The sequence below is a fragment of the Gadus macrocephalus genome, chromosome 16 (genome assembly GCF_031168955.1).
Source record: "Gadus macrocephalus chromosome 16, ASM3116895v1".
In the NCBI taxonomy this organism is placed as follows: domain Eukaryota; kingdom Metazoa; phylum Chordata; class Actinopteri; order Gadiformes; family Gadidae; genus Gadus; species Gadus macrocephalus.
Window position 1 is genome coordinate 18,989,654 of NC_082397.1, and position 14,170 is coordinate 19,003,823.

Below are 14,170 nucleotides of genomic sequence, written 5' to 3' on the forward strand. Positions count from 1 at the left end.
ACTACGAAAATGTTGATGTCAATTTTTATTGCATCTTTAACGCTGTCTCTCTGTCACAAACCAATCGTTGTCCCCTGGTCTCCCTGCTCGTATCCCCACTGGGGGCCTGCACACCCATCCCCCTCACAAAGAAACTAAAGCTCCCTCCTGTCACTCAGCCCTACGGCAGCAGTGAGTTTCCCCCTGCATGCAGAGCGGGGAGAGCCCAGCGGTCCATGACGCTGCTTCCTTCCTGCTGGTTATCTGAGTCTGGTTTTTAGTGGTTTGTTATTCAGGAATGTAATGTATCATATCAAATAACACACACAAATCAAGTCATAAATCAACAAATGTTTATATTCATATATACGTCTTTTGCATGAATGGATGTATACATAGTATACAAAAACAGCTAACAAGAAACAATAAAAAAAATGATGTAAAACAAAATAGCGCCATTGCTAACAACTTTACATTTACACAATTCAGATGCACCATGAGCCAAACGGGCCAACGGTTAAGGGTGGGTGCTGTGGGCTTTGACGGACCAGCGTTCTGTGTTTCTGATTCCCGTGTTAGTATTGCTGTCCTACAGAGGAAGCCTTTGGTCATTTCCCTGTCCTCATGCAGGCCTGAACTCTGCATACCGTTACTTGGTTCATCTCAGGTCATATGATACTGGCTGGCTCACATGGGGAATAACAAATACTGACGCTACTTTTCTTTGACTCAACATTTATTTAAATTGACCTAAATCCCATGAATCAACGCAGCATTACGAGGAGGTGTAGGAGGAGGACATGTAGGAGGAGGATGTGTAGGAGGTGAGAGTAGGTGGAGGAGGACGTGTAGGAGGAGGTGGAGAGAGGAGGAGGAGGATGTGGAGAGAGGAGGAGGAGGCCGTGTAGGAGGAGGAGGGAGTGGGAGGTGGCGAGAGGTGGAGAGAGGAGGAGGAGTAAGTGTTGGAGGAGGGCGTGATGCAGAAAGAATGCAGCGTTAGTCATGGTTTTGTTTATAACACGTTGAAGATATCGGCTGAGGAACAAACTCTGTAATGCTGACTCTTCTAGCGGTGATATTAAAGGAAAAAATCCGGTGTAAAATGGATCTGGGATATGTTTAGTATGATAACGAGTTGGAATGTTCGTTTGGGAGCAAAAAAGTGTATATAGACGCATTCTTAAGTTGGCTGTTTTTAGCCGATTCTACCAAAACGCTATAAACTTGGAACGATAGGGTCTCATGGTAAAAACGAAATAGCTATATTAAACCACTTAAAAGGCTAGAAGTAGTCTGACACTTCTTTGGTAGTATAATATGGGTCTTAACATATAAAATGAGGCATTGATAACTTTGCAAGCGTACAGATTGATCATTAAAAAGGAAATTTTATACAGACAATACCATCAGTACCCGTCAACGGTTTTGGTAGAATCGGCTACAAACAGTCAAATTAAGAATGTGTCTATATGCGCTTTTTTGCTCCCAAACGAAGATTCCAACTCGTTATCCAACATATCCCAGATCCATTTTACACCGGATTTCTCCTTTAGTACTGCATTTATTTAGACGTATCCACAATATCGACAGAAGAGCTGAAAGCAAACAGAAGTTGGAACGCAAAATACAGGCAAGAAGAGAAAAGTACGAAGCAGCTACCCTCTGTGCTCCCAGTTTTGGCCAGTAGCATGATAGAAACATCATCACCACAACAACAACACGTCAGCAACATGCTCACTTGCTCACTGGGAATTCTCCAGCTCGTCGATACTCTACTCTACTATAGACTTTACACCAGGGTCCTGGCCGGATAAACTCTGGGTAACCTCTGGGTAAACTCTGGGTAAACTCTGAGTAAATTCTGGGTAAACTCTGGGTGGACTCTGGTAAACTCTGGCTAAACTGGGTAAACTCTGGGTAAACTCTGGGTAAACTCTGGTTAAACTCTGGGTAAATTATGGGTAAACTCTGGGTAAATACTGGGTAGACTCTAGAGGTGCGGGTTCGCACATTTGCATTTAAGCATACAGCCCCTCCAGGTATCATACAGAGAATGTGTGAAAGGGCTATTAGCGTCTAAAAGCTTAACCCTCTCTCAGACGTGGACATCCACTGCTGCAAGTAGGGTAAAATAGTTTATAGAATGGCAGTTCGAGGATCCATGTTTTTGAAACGTTAGTTTCGAGGTTGTATTCCCTGTCCGATAACTAAAGTGGGCTCTCGCTCATTCTGAGAAAGTTGGTATCCGAAATGAATACATCATCATACATATTATCAAAGGCAACCTATATTCTCAAATATGTTTTTTTATCGCCAACTGCTATTGAGATGGATGATCAATACATGTAACACATAGTGGTAATAATATTTATATGATGGTAGTTTACCACAATGGAGTATCAATATATGTAACAGATAGGATAATTATAGGTCTATCATGGTTGTTTACTACTATGGATGATCAAAACATATAACAGATAGTGATATATGATGGTAGTTTACCACTGTGGATGACTGATCAATACATATAAAAGATAGGGATATTTATAGATCTCTGATGGTACTTTACCACTATGGATGATTAATACATGTAACAGATAGGATAAGTATAGGTATATGATGGTAGTTTACAACTATGCAGTTAGAACACTGTGTGTTGAGAACCTAAATAGGCTGTTGCCTCCGCCTTGTCCTATGGTGTCTCCATGGTGACTATGACAAAGATACCCGATTGTGATTGGTTTAACTGATTTATATGTTCTAATGGCTAAAAGCCATGAGAACAATCTACCTTAATGCGATAAAAGCTAATGTTCCTTTTTCGCAAAATCAAAATTGTGCCGTTTGTGTAGAGTCCCATTCAGCTCCATGATCTATAATTGTTATATCGACATAAAAAAGCGCAACTAATAATAGTGTTCAATGTAAAATTACCGTTACTTGTAAGCTATGACCTATAGTCTTCCATTGAGAGGCTTAACTAAACACAATTTATAAATCTATTGAAGAACCTCATCACTTGACACCTGGCTACTAGATGCTGTCCCTACTGGCACCTCACACAAAATTGGCCGGTACAGGCCACCTTACACAACACTGGCCAGTACAGAACACCTTACAAAATACAGGTAAGTACAGGACACCTTATACAGCACAGGCCACCTTTCACAACACAGGCCAGTACAGGACACCCCACACCCCACAGGCCAGTACAGGACACCCCACACCCCAGAGGCCAGTACAGGACACCCCACACCCCACAGGCCAGTACAGGACACCCCACACCCCAGAGGCCAGTACAGGACACCCTACAAAACACAGGCCAGTACAGGACACCTTACCGAACACAGGCCAGTACAGGACAGCTTACCGAACACAGGCCAGTACAGGACAGCTTACCGAACACAGGCCAGTACAGGACACCTTACCGAACACAGGCCAGTACAGGACAGCTTACCGAACACAGGCCAGTACAGGACAGCTTACAAAATACAGGCCATCTTACACTACACAGTCCAGTACAGGACACCTTATACAACACAGGCCAGAACAGGACACTGTAGTTGTTATAAAGGGAGGGCTGATTTCAGTTAGTTTCAATCTGCAACTTTTAATTCACAGGTAACATATGTAGGTCTGATAAAAGTTCAGTGATTTCTTTGAATGATTAAAAAATTCAACCAATATTACATTTTTCCTAAACTGGCCTTTCTCCCTTCTTTATCATGCAGCATTAATCACCCTCCAATCATATTTATTCTTATTAGATTAGATTAATTAAATGCTTACATTGTATGTGTTTGTGTATGATGTTCAATTTATTTGAATATAAATTCATGGTTGGTGACTCAACAACAGTCCAATACTCTCTGTCTGCCTATTTTTACTCTGTCTAACTAGTCTCACATGTCTAACTAGAGGTAGACTCTCTAAAAGCCACTGCCAGAGGCTGTCAACCAATAGAGAAGATGAGGGCACGACTTTTAGTCTGTTCATGTCCATTCAAAGTAGGAAACAGGAGCATCTCTGGTGTTGTTCTCCATTAAAGCCCGGTAGAGCCAGCCAACACAGCGAGAGGGTGTTTGATGGTGCAGTCTTGTCCCTGAATGAAATGGTGTCTTCAATTGAGGAGGGATTAGTATTAACATTCGTTTTGAATCCTCCTTTCTCTGCCCAGGTAAAATGTTCCATTGTTTTTATTCGTCTCTATTTAACATGGCCTCAAATTACAGAGGTCCAATTCCTGAGGCTTTTTCCTTCCAGAGCACTGATCTCTGGGTAAAGTCAAACTGTTGTGGCTCACACACCTCAGTGGACGCCGCTTGTAGCCCCGCCCACAGGACTTGGAGCAATGTGCCCAGGGCCCCACGTCCCACAGGGGGCAGGGGGCCCCGCACACCCTCATAGCCGCCGGCCTCCCGCCCATGTGACAATCCCCCGCGGGGCGACCCTCCGCACCCCGGCACCCCACCGGCCTCTTCTGGAGCCCGTGGCCGCACGTCACCGTGCACCTGTCCCACTCGCCCGCCACCCACTGGCTTGGGCGGCTGGAGCCCAGCGCCGGCTCCTCAGCCTCCACCTTGTTGCTGTAAGCCAGCACGCTGTTCTTGTCGCGCTCCTCCTCCTTCAGGGGCTCCCCCTCACGCCCATGCTCCTCCTTCTTCAGGGGCACCTCCTCCTTCAGGGGCTTCTCCTCCTTCAGGGGCTTCTCCTCCTTCAGGAGCTTCTCCTCCTTCAGGGGCTCCTCCTCCTTCAGGGGCTCCTCCTCCTTCAGGGGCTCCTCCTCCTTCAGGGGCTTCTCCTTTTTCAGGGGCTCCTCCTTGTTCTGGGGCTCCTTCTTGTTCTGGGGCTCCTTCTTGTTCCTGGGCTCCTTCTTGTTCCGGGGCTCCTTCTTGCGTGGGGGCGCTCCCTTGTTCAGGGGCTGCTCTTTGTTCTGGGGCTCCTCCTTCGTCAGGGGCTCCTCCTTCTTCAGGGGCTCCTCCTCCTTTAGGCGCTCCTCCTCCTTCAGGGGCTCCTCCTCCCTGCGGACGTAGAAGGAGTAGCGCACCCTGGGCGGGGTCATCCTCCCCACGGACAGCACCTCCACGGTGAGGGGCTCCTGGAGGGGTCTGGTGGCCAGCAGGGTCTCCACGGCCGTGGAGGTGCCGCTGTAGCGCAGCAGGCTGCCCCTCACCAGCAGGTCCCGCTCGGCCGCCGACACCACGTAGTCCCCGTTCAGGAGGTAGCGGCCGTGCTGGTTCTTCACCGCCAGGTAGTTCTCGTCTCCCACCAGGCCCCGGTACCCCCGCTGGCGGATGTCCACGTTGGAGGCCCCGACCGGCAGGGTTAACACCAGATTGTAGCCATGTCTGAAATGAATTGGTGGAATGAGTGTGTCATGGGTGCAATGTACCGCAGGATGAAAAACAAATGGGTTGTGCTAATTCTAAGCTAATAACATTCACATTTATTGAAGCTTGCGATGCAAATGCCAAGGACGGAAGTCGATTGTTCTTATTAATCCTGTACTTACATGGGTTTCATGAAATGTCCCGACACCTTCTTGCAGGCCTGGTTGTCTCCACCACACACACCACACTTGTCAAACTTGCTGTTGGAGTTGAGCCTGTGGTCGCAGCCAGCCTTGATGCACCTCCCCTGCACGCACACAGCCGAGGTGTCCGGGGAGCAGGGGGTCCCATCCACCACCTGAGCAGGGACATCCATCAGGACGCCCACTTTACAAGTCATGTCTGTTTACATTGAAGGTGGTGAAAGAGGTAGAACCGATGGCCATGGCTTGTGTATAGTAGAACTGGAATCAGCAGGCCTTGGCTTAGGTTGCCATCACATGCTTGTTTATTTGCCGTTTGCATAAATACTTGCTCACAGGCCGCAGCTGTGAAGTGATACTGTCCTGACATGCTTCCCCTCTCTCCCTCCCTCTCAGACAGCAAGGAGGACTCCTTGTCCTGCCAGCTGCCGCTCCTATTCCCTGCCTCACTGTTGACTGTTCACAACATTGACTGGAAACACCTGTGACTGCAGTTCCTCGTGTTGAATACGATTTTGCTGCAGGTCATTCAAATACCTTCATCTCTTTTACAAACTGACTAATTCATGTTTGGTTTATTGCAAAGTCTAAAATCGAATCACTGTGCGCTTTGCCCAAGTGTTGAAAACATTTTGATTTGGATGATACATACCTTCGGAGCGAGCACGTAAAAGTATCCAGTTCCGTTGGCTCGGCAGATGAGTTTACATTTGTCCTTGGGAGAGATCCCTGAGTACTTGGGGACCCAGCCCACGGAGGAGCTGAGGCGGTTGGTTTTCAGGTTGAAGCCATTGAACGCCTCGCACTGCTCCTCGCGGTAACTCTTACCTGCACAACAACAATAGCACTCTTTAGAACAAAGAGGTTAACCCTGTGTCTAGAACAAGAGGATTCAAACCCACCTTTAAAACAAGAGGTTTTATATTTTAACTCCACCTTTAGAACAAGAGGTTTCAACCCATCTGTTCTGCTCTTAACATCTCCATTGCCTCGATGATGCCTCATGCTTCATATCATTATATCATGCTATTATTTACCTGTTTCAGGACAAGTACTGAAGTTGCAGGAGCGGTATTTAATGCGGAGGCCATAGCAATATTTTCCGCCGTTATCTGGCACAGGATTGTTGCATTCCCTCTTGGCCAGTTGGACCCCCCCACCGCAGGTCCGAGAGCAGGCCCCAAACGTACCCCACTTTCCCCACTTGCCATCCACCTGGGGAAGACAATCAGGAGTGGTGGTTAAGGCAGAACTAGCTTTGCATTGAATTAAACGATTACAATGAACAAAAAATACAATTTCGAGACGTGAATGTGAATTATATTTACCGCTGCATTACATTATTGACTACTCAATAACATCTTCATGATAACCATCTGTAGTCAGCTGTGGCATGATCAGTTGTTGACATTTCAAGATGGTGGTGCACAGTGGACAGAGCGAAAAGGGTCTGAGCATTACTTCCCTTAGTGCACTATGCCAGCTGGCACCATGTATTGCTGGTGTATTTGTGCTTTATCTCTGATGACTCGAAATGTTGGGAAGAACCTCCCATTTCCTCATGGGCATGAGGATTCTCCCAGCGCCTTACACTGACCTTGATGTGCACAGTGTTGTTTTTGTCCACGCATCCCCCTCGGTAGCAGACTCTGCTGGTTCCGCAGCTGGTGCCGTCTGCCCATGGGAAATGTCTGGTCTGGCACACCAGCTGCCCACGGGCCTTCCCCGTGCACCATAGCTTGGTGCAGGGATGCATGTAGGGGCATGGCCTGGAGCCGCTCCCGAAGGCCAGCTCACACTGGCGGTGGAGGCTGTAGCTGGAGCCAGGGAGGGTCTCTGGGAGAGTCAGCTGGTTCTGGGGCTGGTCCAGCAAACATTCTCCTAACAGAAGCCAAACAGAACCAGCAGGTCTATCAAACCTCATTGTGTTAAGAGTTTGTGGTCCTTTTAAATTTGGGTTAGCCATATCAATAATAATTAATAATAATTCATTATATTTATATAGCGCTTTTCAATGACCCAAAGAAACTTACAGTGAAGGGGGGACCTAACTCACCACCACCAGTGATAACCATGACAGCCTGAATACAGTATCACCCTCTTGGTCAATGGGACTTGCTGACAATTATGATTTGGGAATTTGAAAGTCACTAGTATTACTATTATTGCTATAAGATGAGGAACATGAGGTTTAAAGGTATTATATTACATCCTGCCGCTAGGGGTCTCTCGATCAAACAAAAACAAACACAAACATTTTATGGAGTAGAACTTGTAAGACTAAACATAGGGAACGTGTTTGCCCCGTCCCGAAATAGGGAAAAGCGATGGATGATATTTGTCTCCAAGCATGGGCTGCATCACACGCTTCAACTGGTTGGACAAGAGGGTCTGCTTACTCAGCACATCCTCACAGACACACTGGCTAACGCAAGGAAAAGCGGAGGCCATTTAAGCATTCCCCACAGGCTTACGCATGCCTGGAAGATATCCACATTGATTTGAAAATGCCAGCCAAGCGCCTACAGCAACAAGTGCATGTTGGAACAGCGCTTACTACATGATGCAGATCGGCCTTTCAGTGTCTGTCTATACAGCCGACCACAACCCTCCAGCTACGCTGATGGACACCCAGCGGACCCTAATGGAGAAGACAGTGCAGGCTTCAGCTCTCTTTGAAGAAGTGACGAGGGTAGAGAGTGCTGAGACTACAGCTACTGTGATCCCTGCCATGACGGCCCTTAAACTTGTTTCTTTGGTGAGCACAGCACCGACCAGGGAATCAAGAGCATGAAAAGCACTCTCCTAGAGGTAGCGGCTGCATGCCTAAGCCAGGTGGACACTGACTCTACTGCACTGCTGGAATCCACATACCAGCACAGGCCATCCAGTTTGTTGGCCTATTGGATGCTATGATGAAGCATATTTGTATGCATAATTGTTTCAATGAATCCAATATAGCTTAGCAGTATTTAAGCCACTCTATTTTGTGGTTAAGAAAATAAAGTAGATTTAGATGTGTTGATGGTTTGGTAATGGTCTATCTGTCTCAGTAAGCAGCTGCCAGGAAGGCTGGTCTCATTGACGCCCTTTTCCACACAGTGATTCCTGCTCATTCATTGGGTGTCCTGTGTGAATGTAAACCCTGCATGTTGTGATTTATGTTTTTCTGTGTATGCTAATTCCCTCAAAGCGCCCCAAGTCCACAATAGGCGCTCTGTAGTAAGCCATCTGAAGCGGGGAGGACAGGGGTCAAAGTCTCCGTGGGTCCAGCGGGGCTAAGTGACTGTGGATCAGCTCGTCATGTCTCTTCATATACAACGCCATTGTTTCTGTCTTTCCTTTTTCAGTTATCACCGCTAGACTTGGACCGCGGATTGTCTCATTCTTACCCCGGATAAGATACATTTATTACTGATCATTAGACATAGAGTAAACATGCACAGCTCGTGAACGAGACCCTTTTTTTTTCTTTTGTAACCATTGCGGAACCCATCAAAGTTTAATCAAAGTTGACTAAGAGTTTTTCTGGGTTGAACATTGCTGGAAATATTTGGGAAGATGTACAGAACTCAACTAAATATATGACCAAGGTCATGTCGATTCTAGATATTTGAATTCGGAAATGTTACATATCTCACCTTTAAAGGAAAGCTGCTGAAATGCTCAGTACCTTCCTTACACTCAGTCCTTACACTACCAGTTTCAGGGAACAACGTTTCAGGAAACAACGTTTCAGGGAGTTCCCAGCACAGCTGGCCCTGCTGTTCAGGCAACAGACCGCTCTGTTTCTGGTTTCCATGTACTTTCTAGATATGGTCTTTGAAAGCGGAGTAGGGAAGAGCCCCTTGTTACTGGCTGGTTCTCGAAGCCGGCAGTAACAATGCTTGTGATTTCATTGGGAATGACGTATGGAATGCACTACTAGGCTATCCTGCACCATGATTCCACTCACGGTACTCCCTGCCTCTTGTTCTACTCCCTAGTTGAAGGGCATCGGTGCTCACCATGACCTCTGTCCAGGAACTCTGTGATGATGGCAGCGCTGCACACAGACCAGGGCCGGCTCCTGTCAATCTGAATCAGCGTAGGAGACATCATTTGGTTGTCCCTCAGCTTCCCAAACACCGCTTCACAGGCCTTCACATTGTCATGGGGCATGTTGAAGACGTGGCCTGAGAGAGGGGGAGAGAGAGATCAGTAAAAGAAAATTAGAATTTCATTGGAATTGTCCCCATGTATATTCTAAATCACAGTCAAATCTGATATGGCTGATTTGACCGGGTTTTGAAAGCAGATGATGAGGCAGCAGTGCTTGGTAACTAACAATACATATGGCATGCGTTCATGCGCTGATGTTCATCAGCTTGAAAGGGAAAATGTGGTTCAAACCATGTTCTACCATACTCATGTCATATAAAACAAAGGAGAGAAGTAACACTCACAATGGGCGTCTTTACAATCTGATGTTGACTTTGGAAGGGGAATTCTACAATGACTACATATGAGTAGGCCCTGTAAACCAATGCCTCTGTTGGGACCTTGAGACATCTGGCAATACTCGCACATCTGGTTTCAGGCAGGCATACATACCCCCCATCCCACCCAACCAGGGTTGATATAAAAACACTTGATAGAAACGATAGTTAGCTATTAGTCATTATTATGTCTCAACAAATGAAAGTCAACAGACTCTCAAATCAGTTTAATCTGTGTAAATGACCTCTTACAGTAATATCCAACACTCAAGCCGCATCAACACACACACAACCTTTTTTTTTGGGTCAAGACTAATGAGAGAGGGGTGTGACCAATGAGAGAGGGGTGTGACCAATGAGGGAGGGATGAGACCAATGAGAGAGGAGTGTGACCAATAAGAGAGGGGTGACCAATGAGAGAGGGGTGTGACCAATGAGAGAGGGGTGTGACCAATGAGAGAGGTTGTGACCAATGAGAGAGGGGTGTGACCAATGAGTGGGTTGTGACCAATGAGAGAGGGGTGTGACCATTGAGAGAAGGGCTGTGACCAATGAGAGGGGTGTGACCAATGAGAGAAGAGGTACAAATGAGAGAGGGTGTGACCAATGAGAGAGGGTGTGACCAATGAGAGAGGGGTGTGACCATTGAGAGAGGGCTGTGACCAATGAGAGGGGTGTGACCAATGAGAGAAGAGTTACAAATGAGAGAGGGGTGTGACCAATGAGAGAGGTGTGACCAATGAGAGAGGAGTTACAAATGAGAGAGGGGTGTGACCAATGAGAGAGGTGTGACCAATGAGAGAGGAGTTACAAATGAGAGAGGGGTGTGACCAATGAGAGGGGTGTGTGACCAATGAGAGAGGGGTGGTATCACTCACCTAGTTCATGAGCTGTGGTGAAGGCCGAGGGTAGGCCGTCATCCTCAATGACAGAGCAGCTCCTCTTGGGGTCGCAGATGGTCCCCACATCAGCCATCCCCAGAGTGTCGCAGGTTTTGGCCCCACAAAGGTCCTGGATCACAGGAGATCAAATTGGATTTCTCTGTGAACTAGGTTATATAAATATGGTAGTTAATACTCCCGTATAATTTAAATTATCTTAATATCTTAACAGCAAATCAATAAATAAAATGCTCTGAGGCAGTTGCAGGCCTGTAATAGGCGTAAGCCCGTACCTACATAGCTACCTGGTACATGCATAGACTCTGCCTGTGCACTCAACACGCATGACTCCACCCTGAGACTTTCACAATGTCAAGCAGACCAAATGATAAAGCTTGCGAGTTGGTCACGGGTTTGGTGGATTTTGAGGGAGGTCTGATGGAAGGAGTATTCTGGGGAACGTAGCAAAATAGCCTGTGCAGACAGCAGTGACTTATTTAAAAGACAATGAAGTCTATTTAAGCATATAGGTAAATAGGACCTGGGGTCGGTGTCCAAACACCAATAGTCGTTTTTTCAACAACTTTTTTCAATGTCAAAGTGGTTGAGGCTGTATGATTAGTGCTCTTACTACGTACCCACTGATTGTTATCCGTGACAGATTTTTTTGTGTTGTTGTTTTATGTAATAATGAAGAGCATTTTGCCACAACCCTCTGTGTTCAAATCCTCTCAATACTCTGACTTTTAAAAATCATACGTATCACTAGAGAATTATCATTAGTCTTTTTCTGTTCTTATCTTCTTTCCTAATGACCCGGAGTGGATATGACCTTGAGGCCATTCCCATCCTATCACTGCATGTGAGGCGTCTGTTTGAACCTTACAAGGAACGTCGTGACCCAGGTCCAACTAAGCTGTATTTCAGCATTCACTGGCTGTGAGCATACATAGCGTGGGCTATCAGTAATTGGCATTAGCCTCTGTATCACTCTCATATTTAAAGGTGACAGATTTATTTATATACTTTAATTACTATAATACTCATTTGGTCACTGCAGAAGATCAGATCAGAAATCCTCATGCTCTTTTCCTCTAATTCTCATTCTCTAATGGGATGCTCTATCACCCTTCTTATTGTCATGCTCTTTCCTTCTCAATGTTATGCTCTAGCATTCTCAAACTCATGCTCTCTAGTATAAATAGTTATTTTATCTTTACGATTTTTTTCTTTTTTTTATTGATTATCACACACTTTGTGAGTGTCTTCTCCTGTCTTGACCTGATGTTTTGTGTTGAGGACCACAATGGAAATAGGTCCTGGACTTTCTTATGTTTTTATCCTCAATTGTATTTGATGTATTTTCATGTGTGTAAGGCATTTGTTTGATACAATTTAATAAATCAAATCAAAATAAAAAAATTCAGTCAGTAAATTGTGTAATTGCAGTAATGACATACCTTTTGGTATTCATTGTTGACATAGTTTGTTTAGGAAACCACAGTTTAATCATGAAAATAAATGTATGTTTGGTTTCTTTCAACCCTGCTGTACCGAAAAACCTACCGAACTGTGACAAAACCGAACTACGTATCGAATCCTGACTTTTGTGTATCGTTACACCCCAGAGCCTTCTCAACGTAATTCTCTCTAGCCTTCTCAACCTCATGCTCTAGCCTTCTCAATCTCCTGCTCACCATCGTTCTCAACCTCATCAACATCCTTCCTATCATTCTAATCTTATCTCAATCTCATGCTCAAATCAAATGCTCTACCTTTCTCAATAATTCTGCTCTATTATTCTCCACCTCCTTCTCTGATCTCATGCTCTCTCCATCTTGATGTCAGGATTAACGTACCAATTTAAGTGACACAATGTCTCGACTTCTTACCTGCTTGGTGAAAAGTATGGCTGTGTCCCAGTAGGCGGGATGTTTGTCGTTGTATTTATTCAACTTTTTCTGCCAGGAGCAGAAATTACGCAGCGTAAGAGCTGCGTTGCTGGACACTTTAGGCCCCTTGTCTTCTTCGTGTATCGCCATTAAGCCTACCACCACTATGTTTATGGAGTTCAGAATACTGGGATGTTTGTAAAGCCTGGCGGCCACCGACATCAAGGTCAGGAGGTAATGCTTGAGGTCATCGCCGTGGAATTTGACCATTGAGTTGTCCGCGACCACCAGCACCTCCACAAACCTGGGGATAGATGCGAAGCGTTTCGATCTTCCCAACGATCTCATGACGGTTTCGGTCGCACCATCCATCTCGAATTCCTTCATGAACTCGTACTTTTGCAGAGTATCCGAGGAAAGGTTGAACTTAGCGTTAGTGTGTGCCACTCCGCACCTTCTGGCGAAGGGACCGCTTCCATCGCTTCCATCACTAAAGTGAGCCCGCGTCCGGCGACGGATGACATGCGTCCTGTCAAAAGTCCTCCCAGCCTCCGGACTTTCTTCACCCCCAAACAGGCTTATAAAATACTCCGTTCCGTTATGCGCGAAAATTCCTTGGAGCCCCTTGCAGAGACTGACAGCCGCGAAGGAGCGCGGGTCCGCGTTCACGTCGCCGGAATAGAAGCACTGCCTCGACGCTCCACCTGCAGAGGCAGGGGCACGGTGCTCTACACTTAACGGGCCAAGGAAATTAGAATCGGGGGAAAGGTGTAGGTAAAATACTTTTCTGAAAGCATTGAGTTTAAACACTACATGGTTTTCAGCCGTGCTATCCGTGCGCCCCAGGAGTTGCCTCATTGCAAGTCGCTCGTCGAGCTCAACCGGTGTGCAAAAATCGACTTCCATGCAAAGGTTCAGTTTGGTATATATTAAAATATCCATCAGAATGATCCACGACCTACGAAGTGGAACCATCTTTGCTCCAAGTTTGCCAGATAGACCGCGGCCGTACGGCGGTCAGAGGACCTGGTGATCGCTCTCTGCCTCCCGCATCTTGTGCGTCCTGACCCGTGGTGCTTCCTTGCCCGGGATGCGTCCTGGCCAGGGGTGGTTCCTCCGGCTCCTCTGCTCTTCACACGCCCTTTAATGAGATTAGAAACCAGGAAACTACTGGAAGAAGTAATATCATCCGAAATAAGGCGGTGCGTTTATGGCGAGCTTATTGGCCATGTCTCTGTATTTCTACTGCAACCCAAAGCAGCAGTTGCCTCCACAGATGTTGCGGTGCAGGATGTGTGGTATGCCCCCCCCCCCCCCCCCCCCCGCGCCTCACCCCGAGATGGAGGACGACTCGGGATGCAAAGCGCAGCTCCTCACAGATAGATGAATAATGATCCAAATAGAGCT

General features: G+C 46.4%; 1 protein-coding gene across 1 annotated transcript; it reads right to left on the reverse strand.

Moving 5' to 3' along the window:
* Positions 1–317: 317 nt before the first annotated feature.
* On the reverse strand, positions 318–14,023 carry LOC132475098 (A disintegrin and metalloproteinase with thrombospondin motifs 15-like). Its single transcript, XM_060076074.1, has 8 exons — positions 12,764–14,023; positions 10,869–11,001; positions 9,520–9,687; positions 7,110–7,393; positions 6,550–6,727; positions 6,165–6,340; positions 5,492–5,667; positions 318–5,327 (listed from the first exon to the last, which is right to left on the reverse strand). Exons 1-8 carry the CDS (start codon positions 13,736–13,738, stop codon positions 4,190–4,192), a joined length of 3,228 nt encoding a protein of 1,075 aa, XP_059932057.1. The 5' UTR covers positions 13,739–14,023; the 3' UTR covers positions 318–4,189.
* Positions 14,024–14,170: the final 147 nt, after the last annotated feature.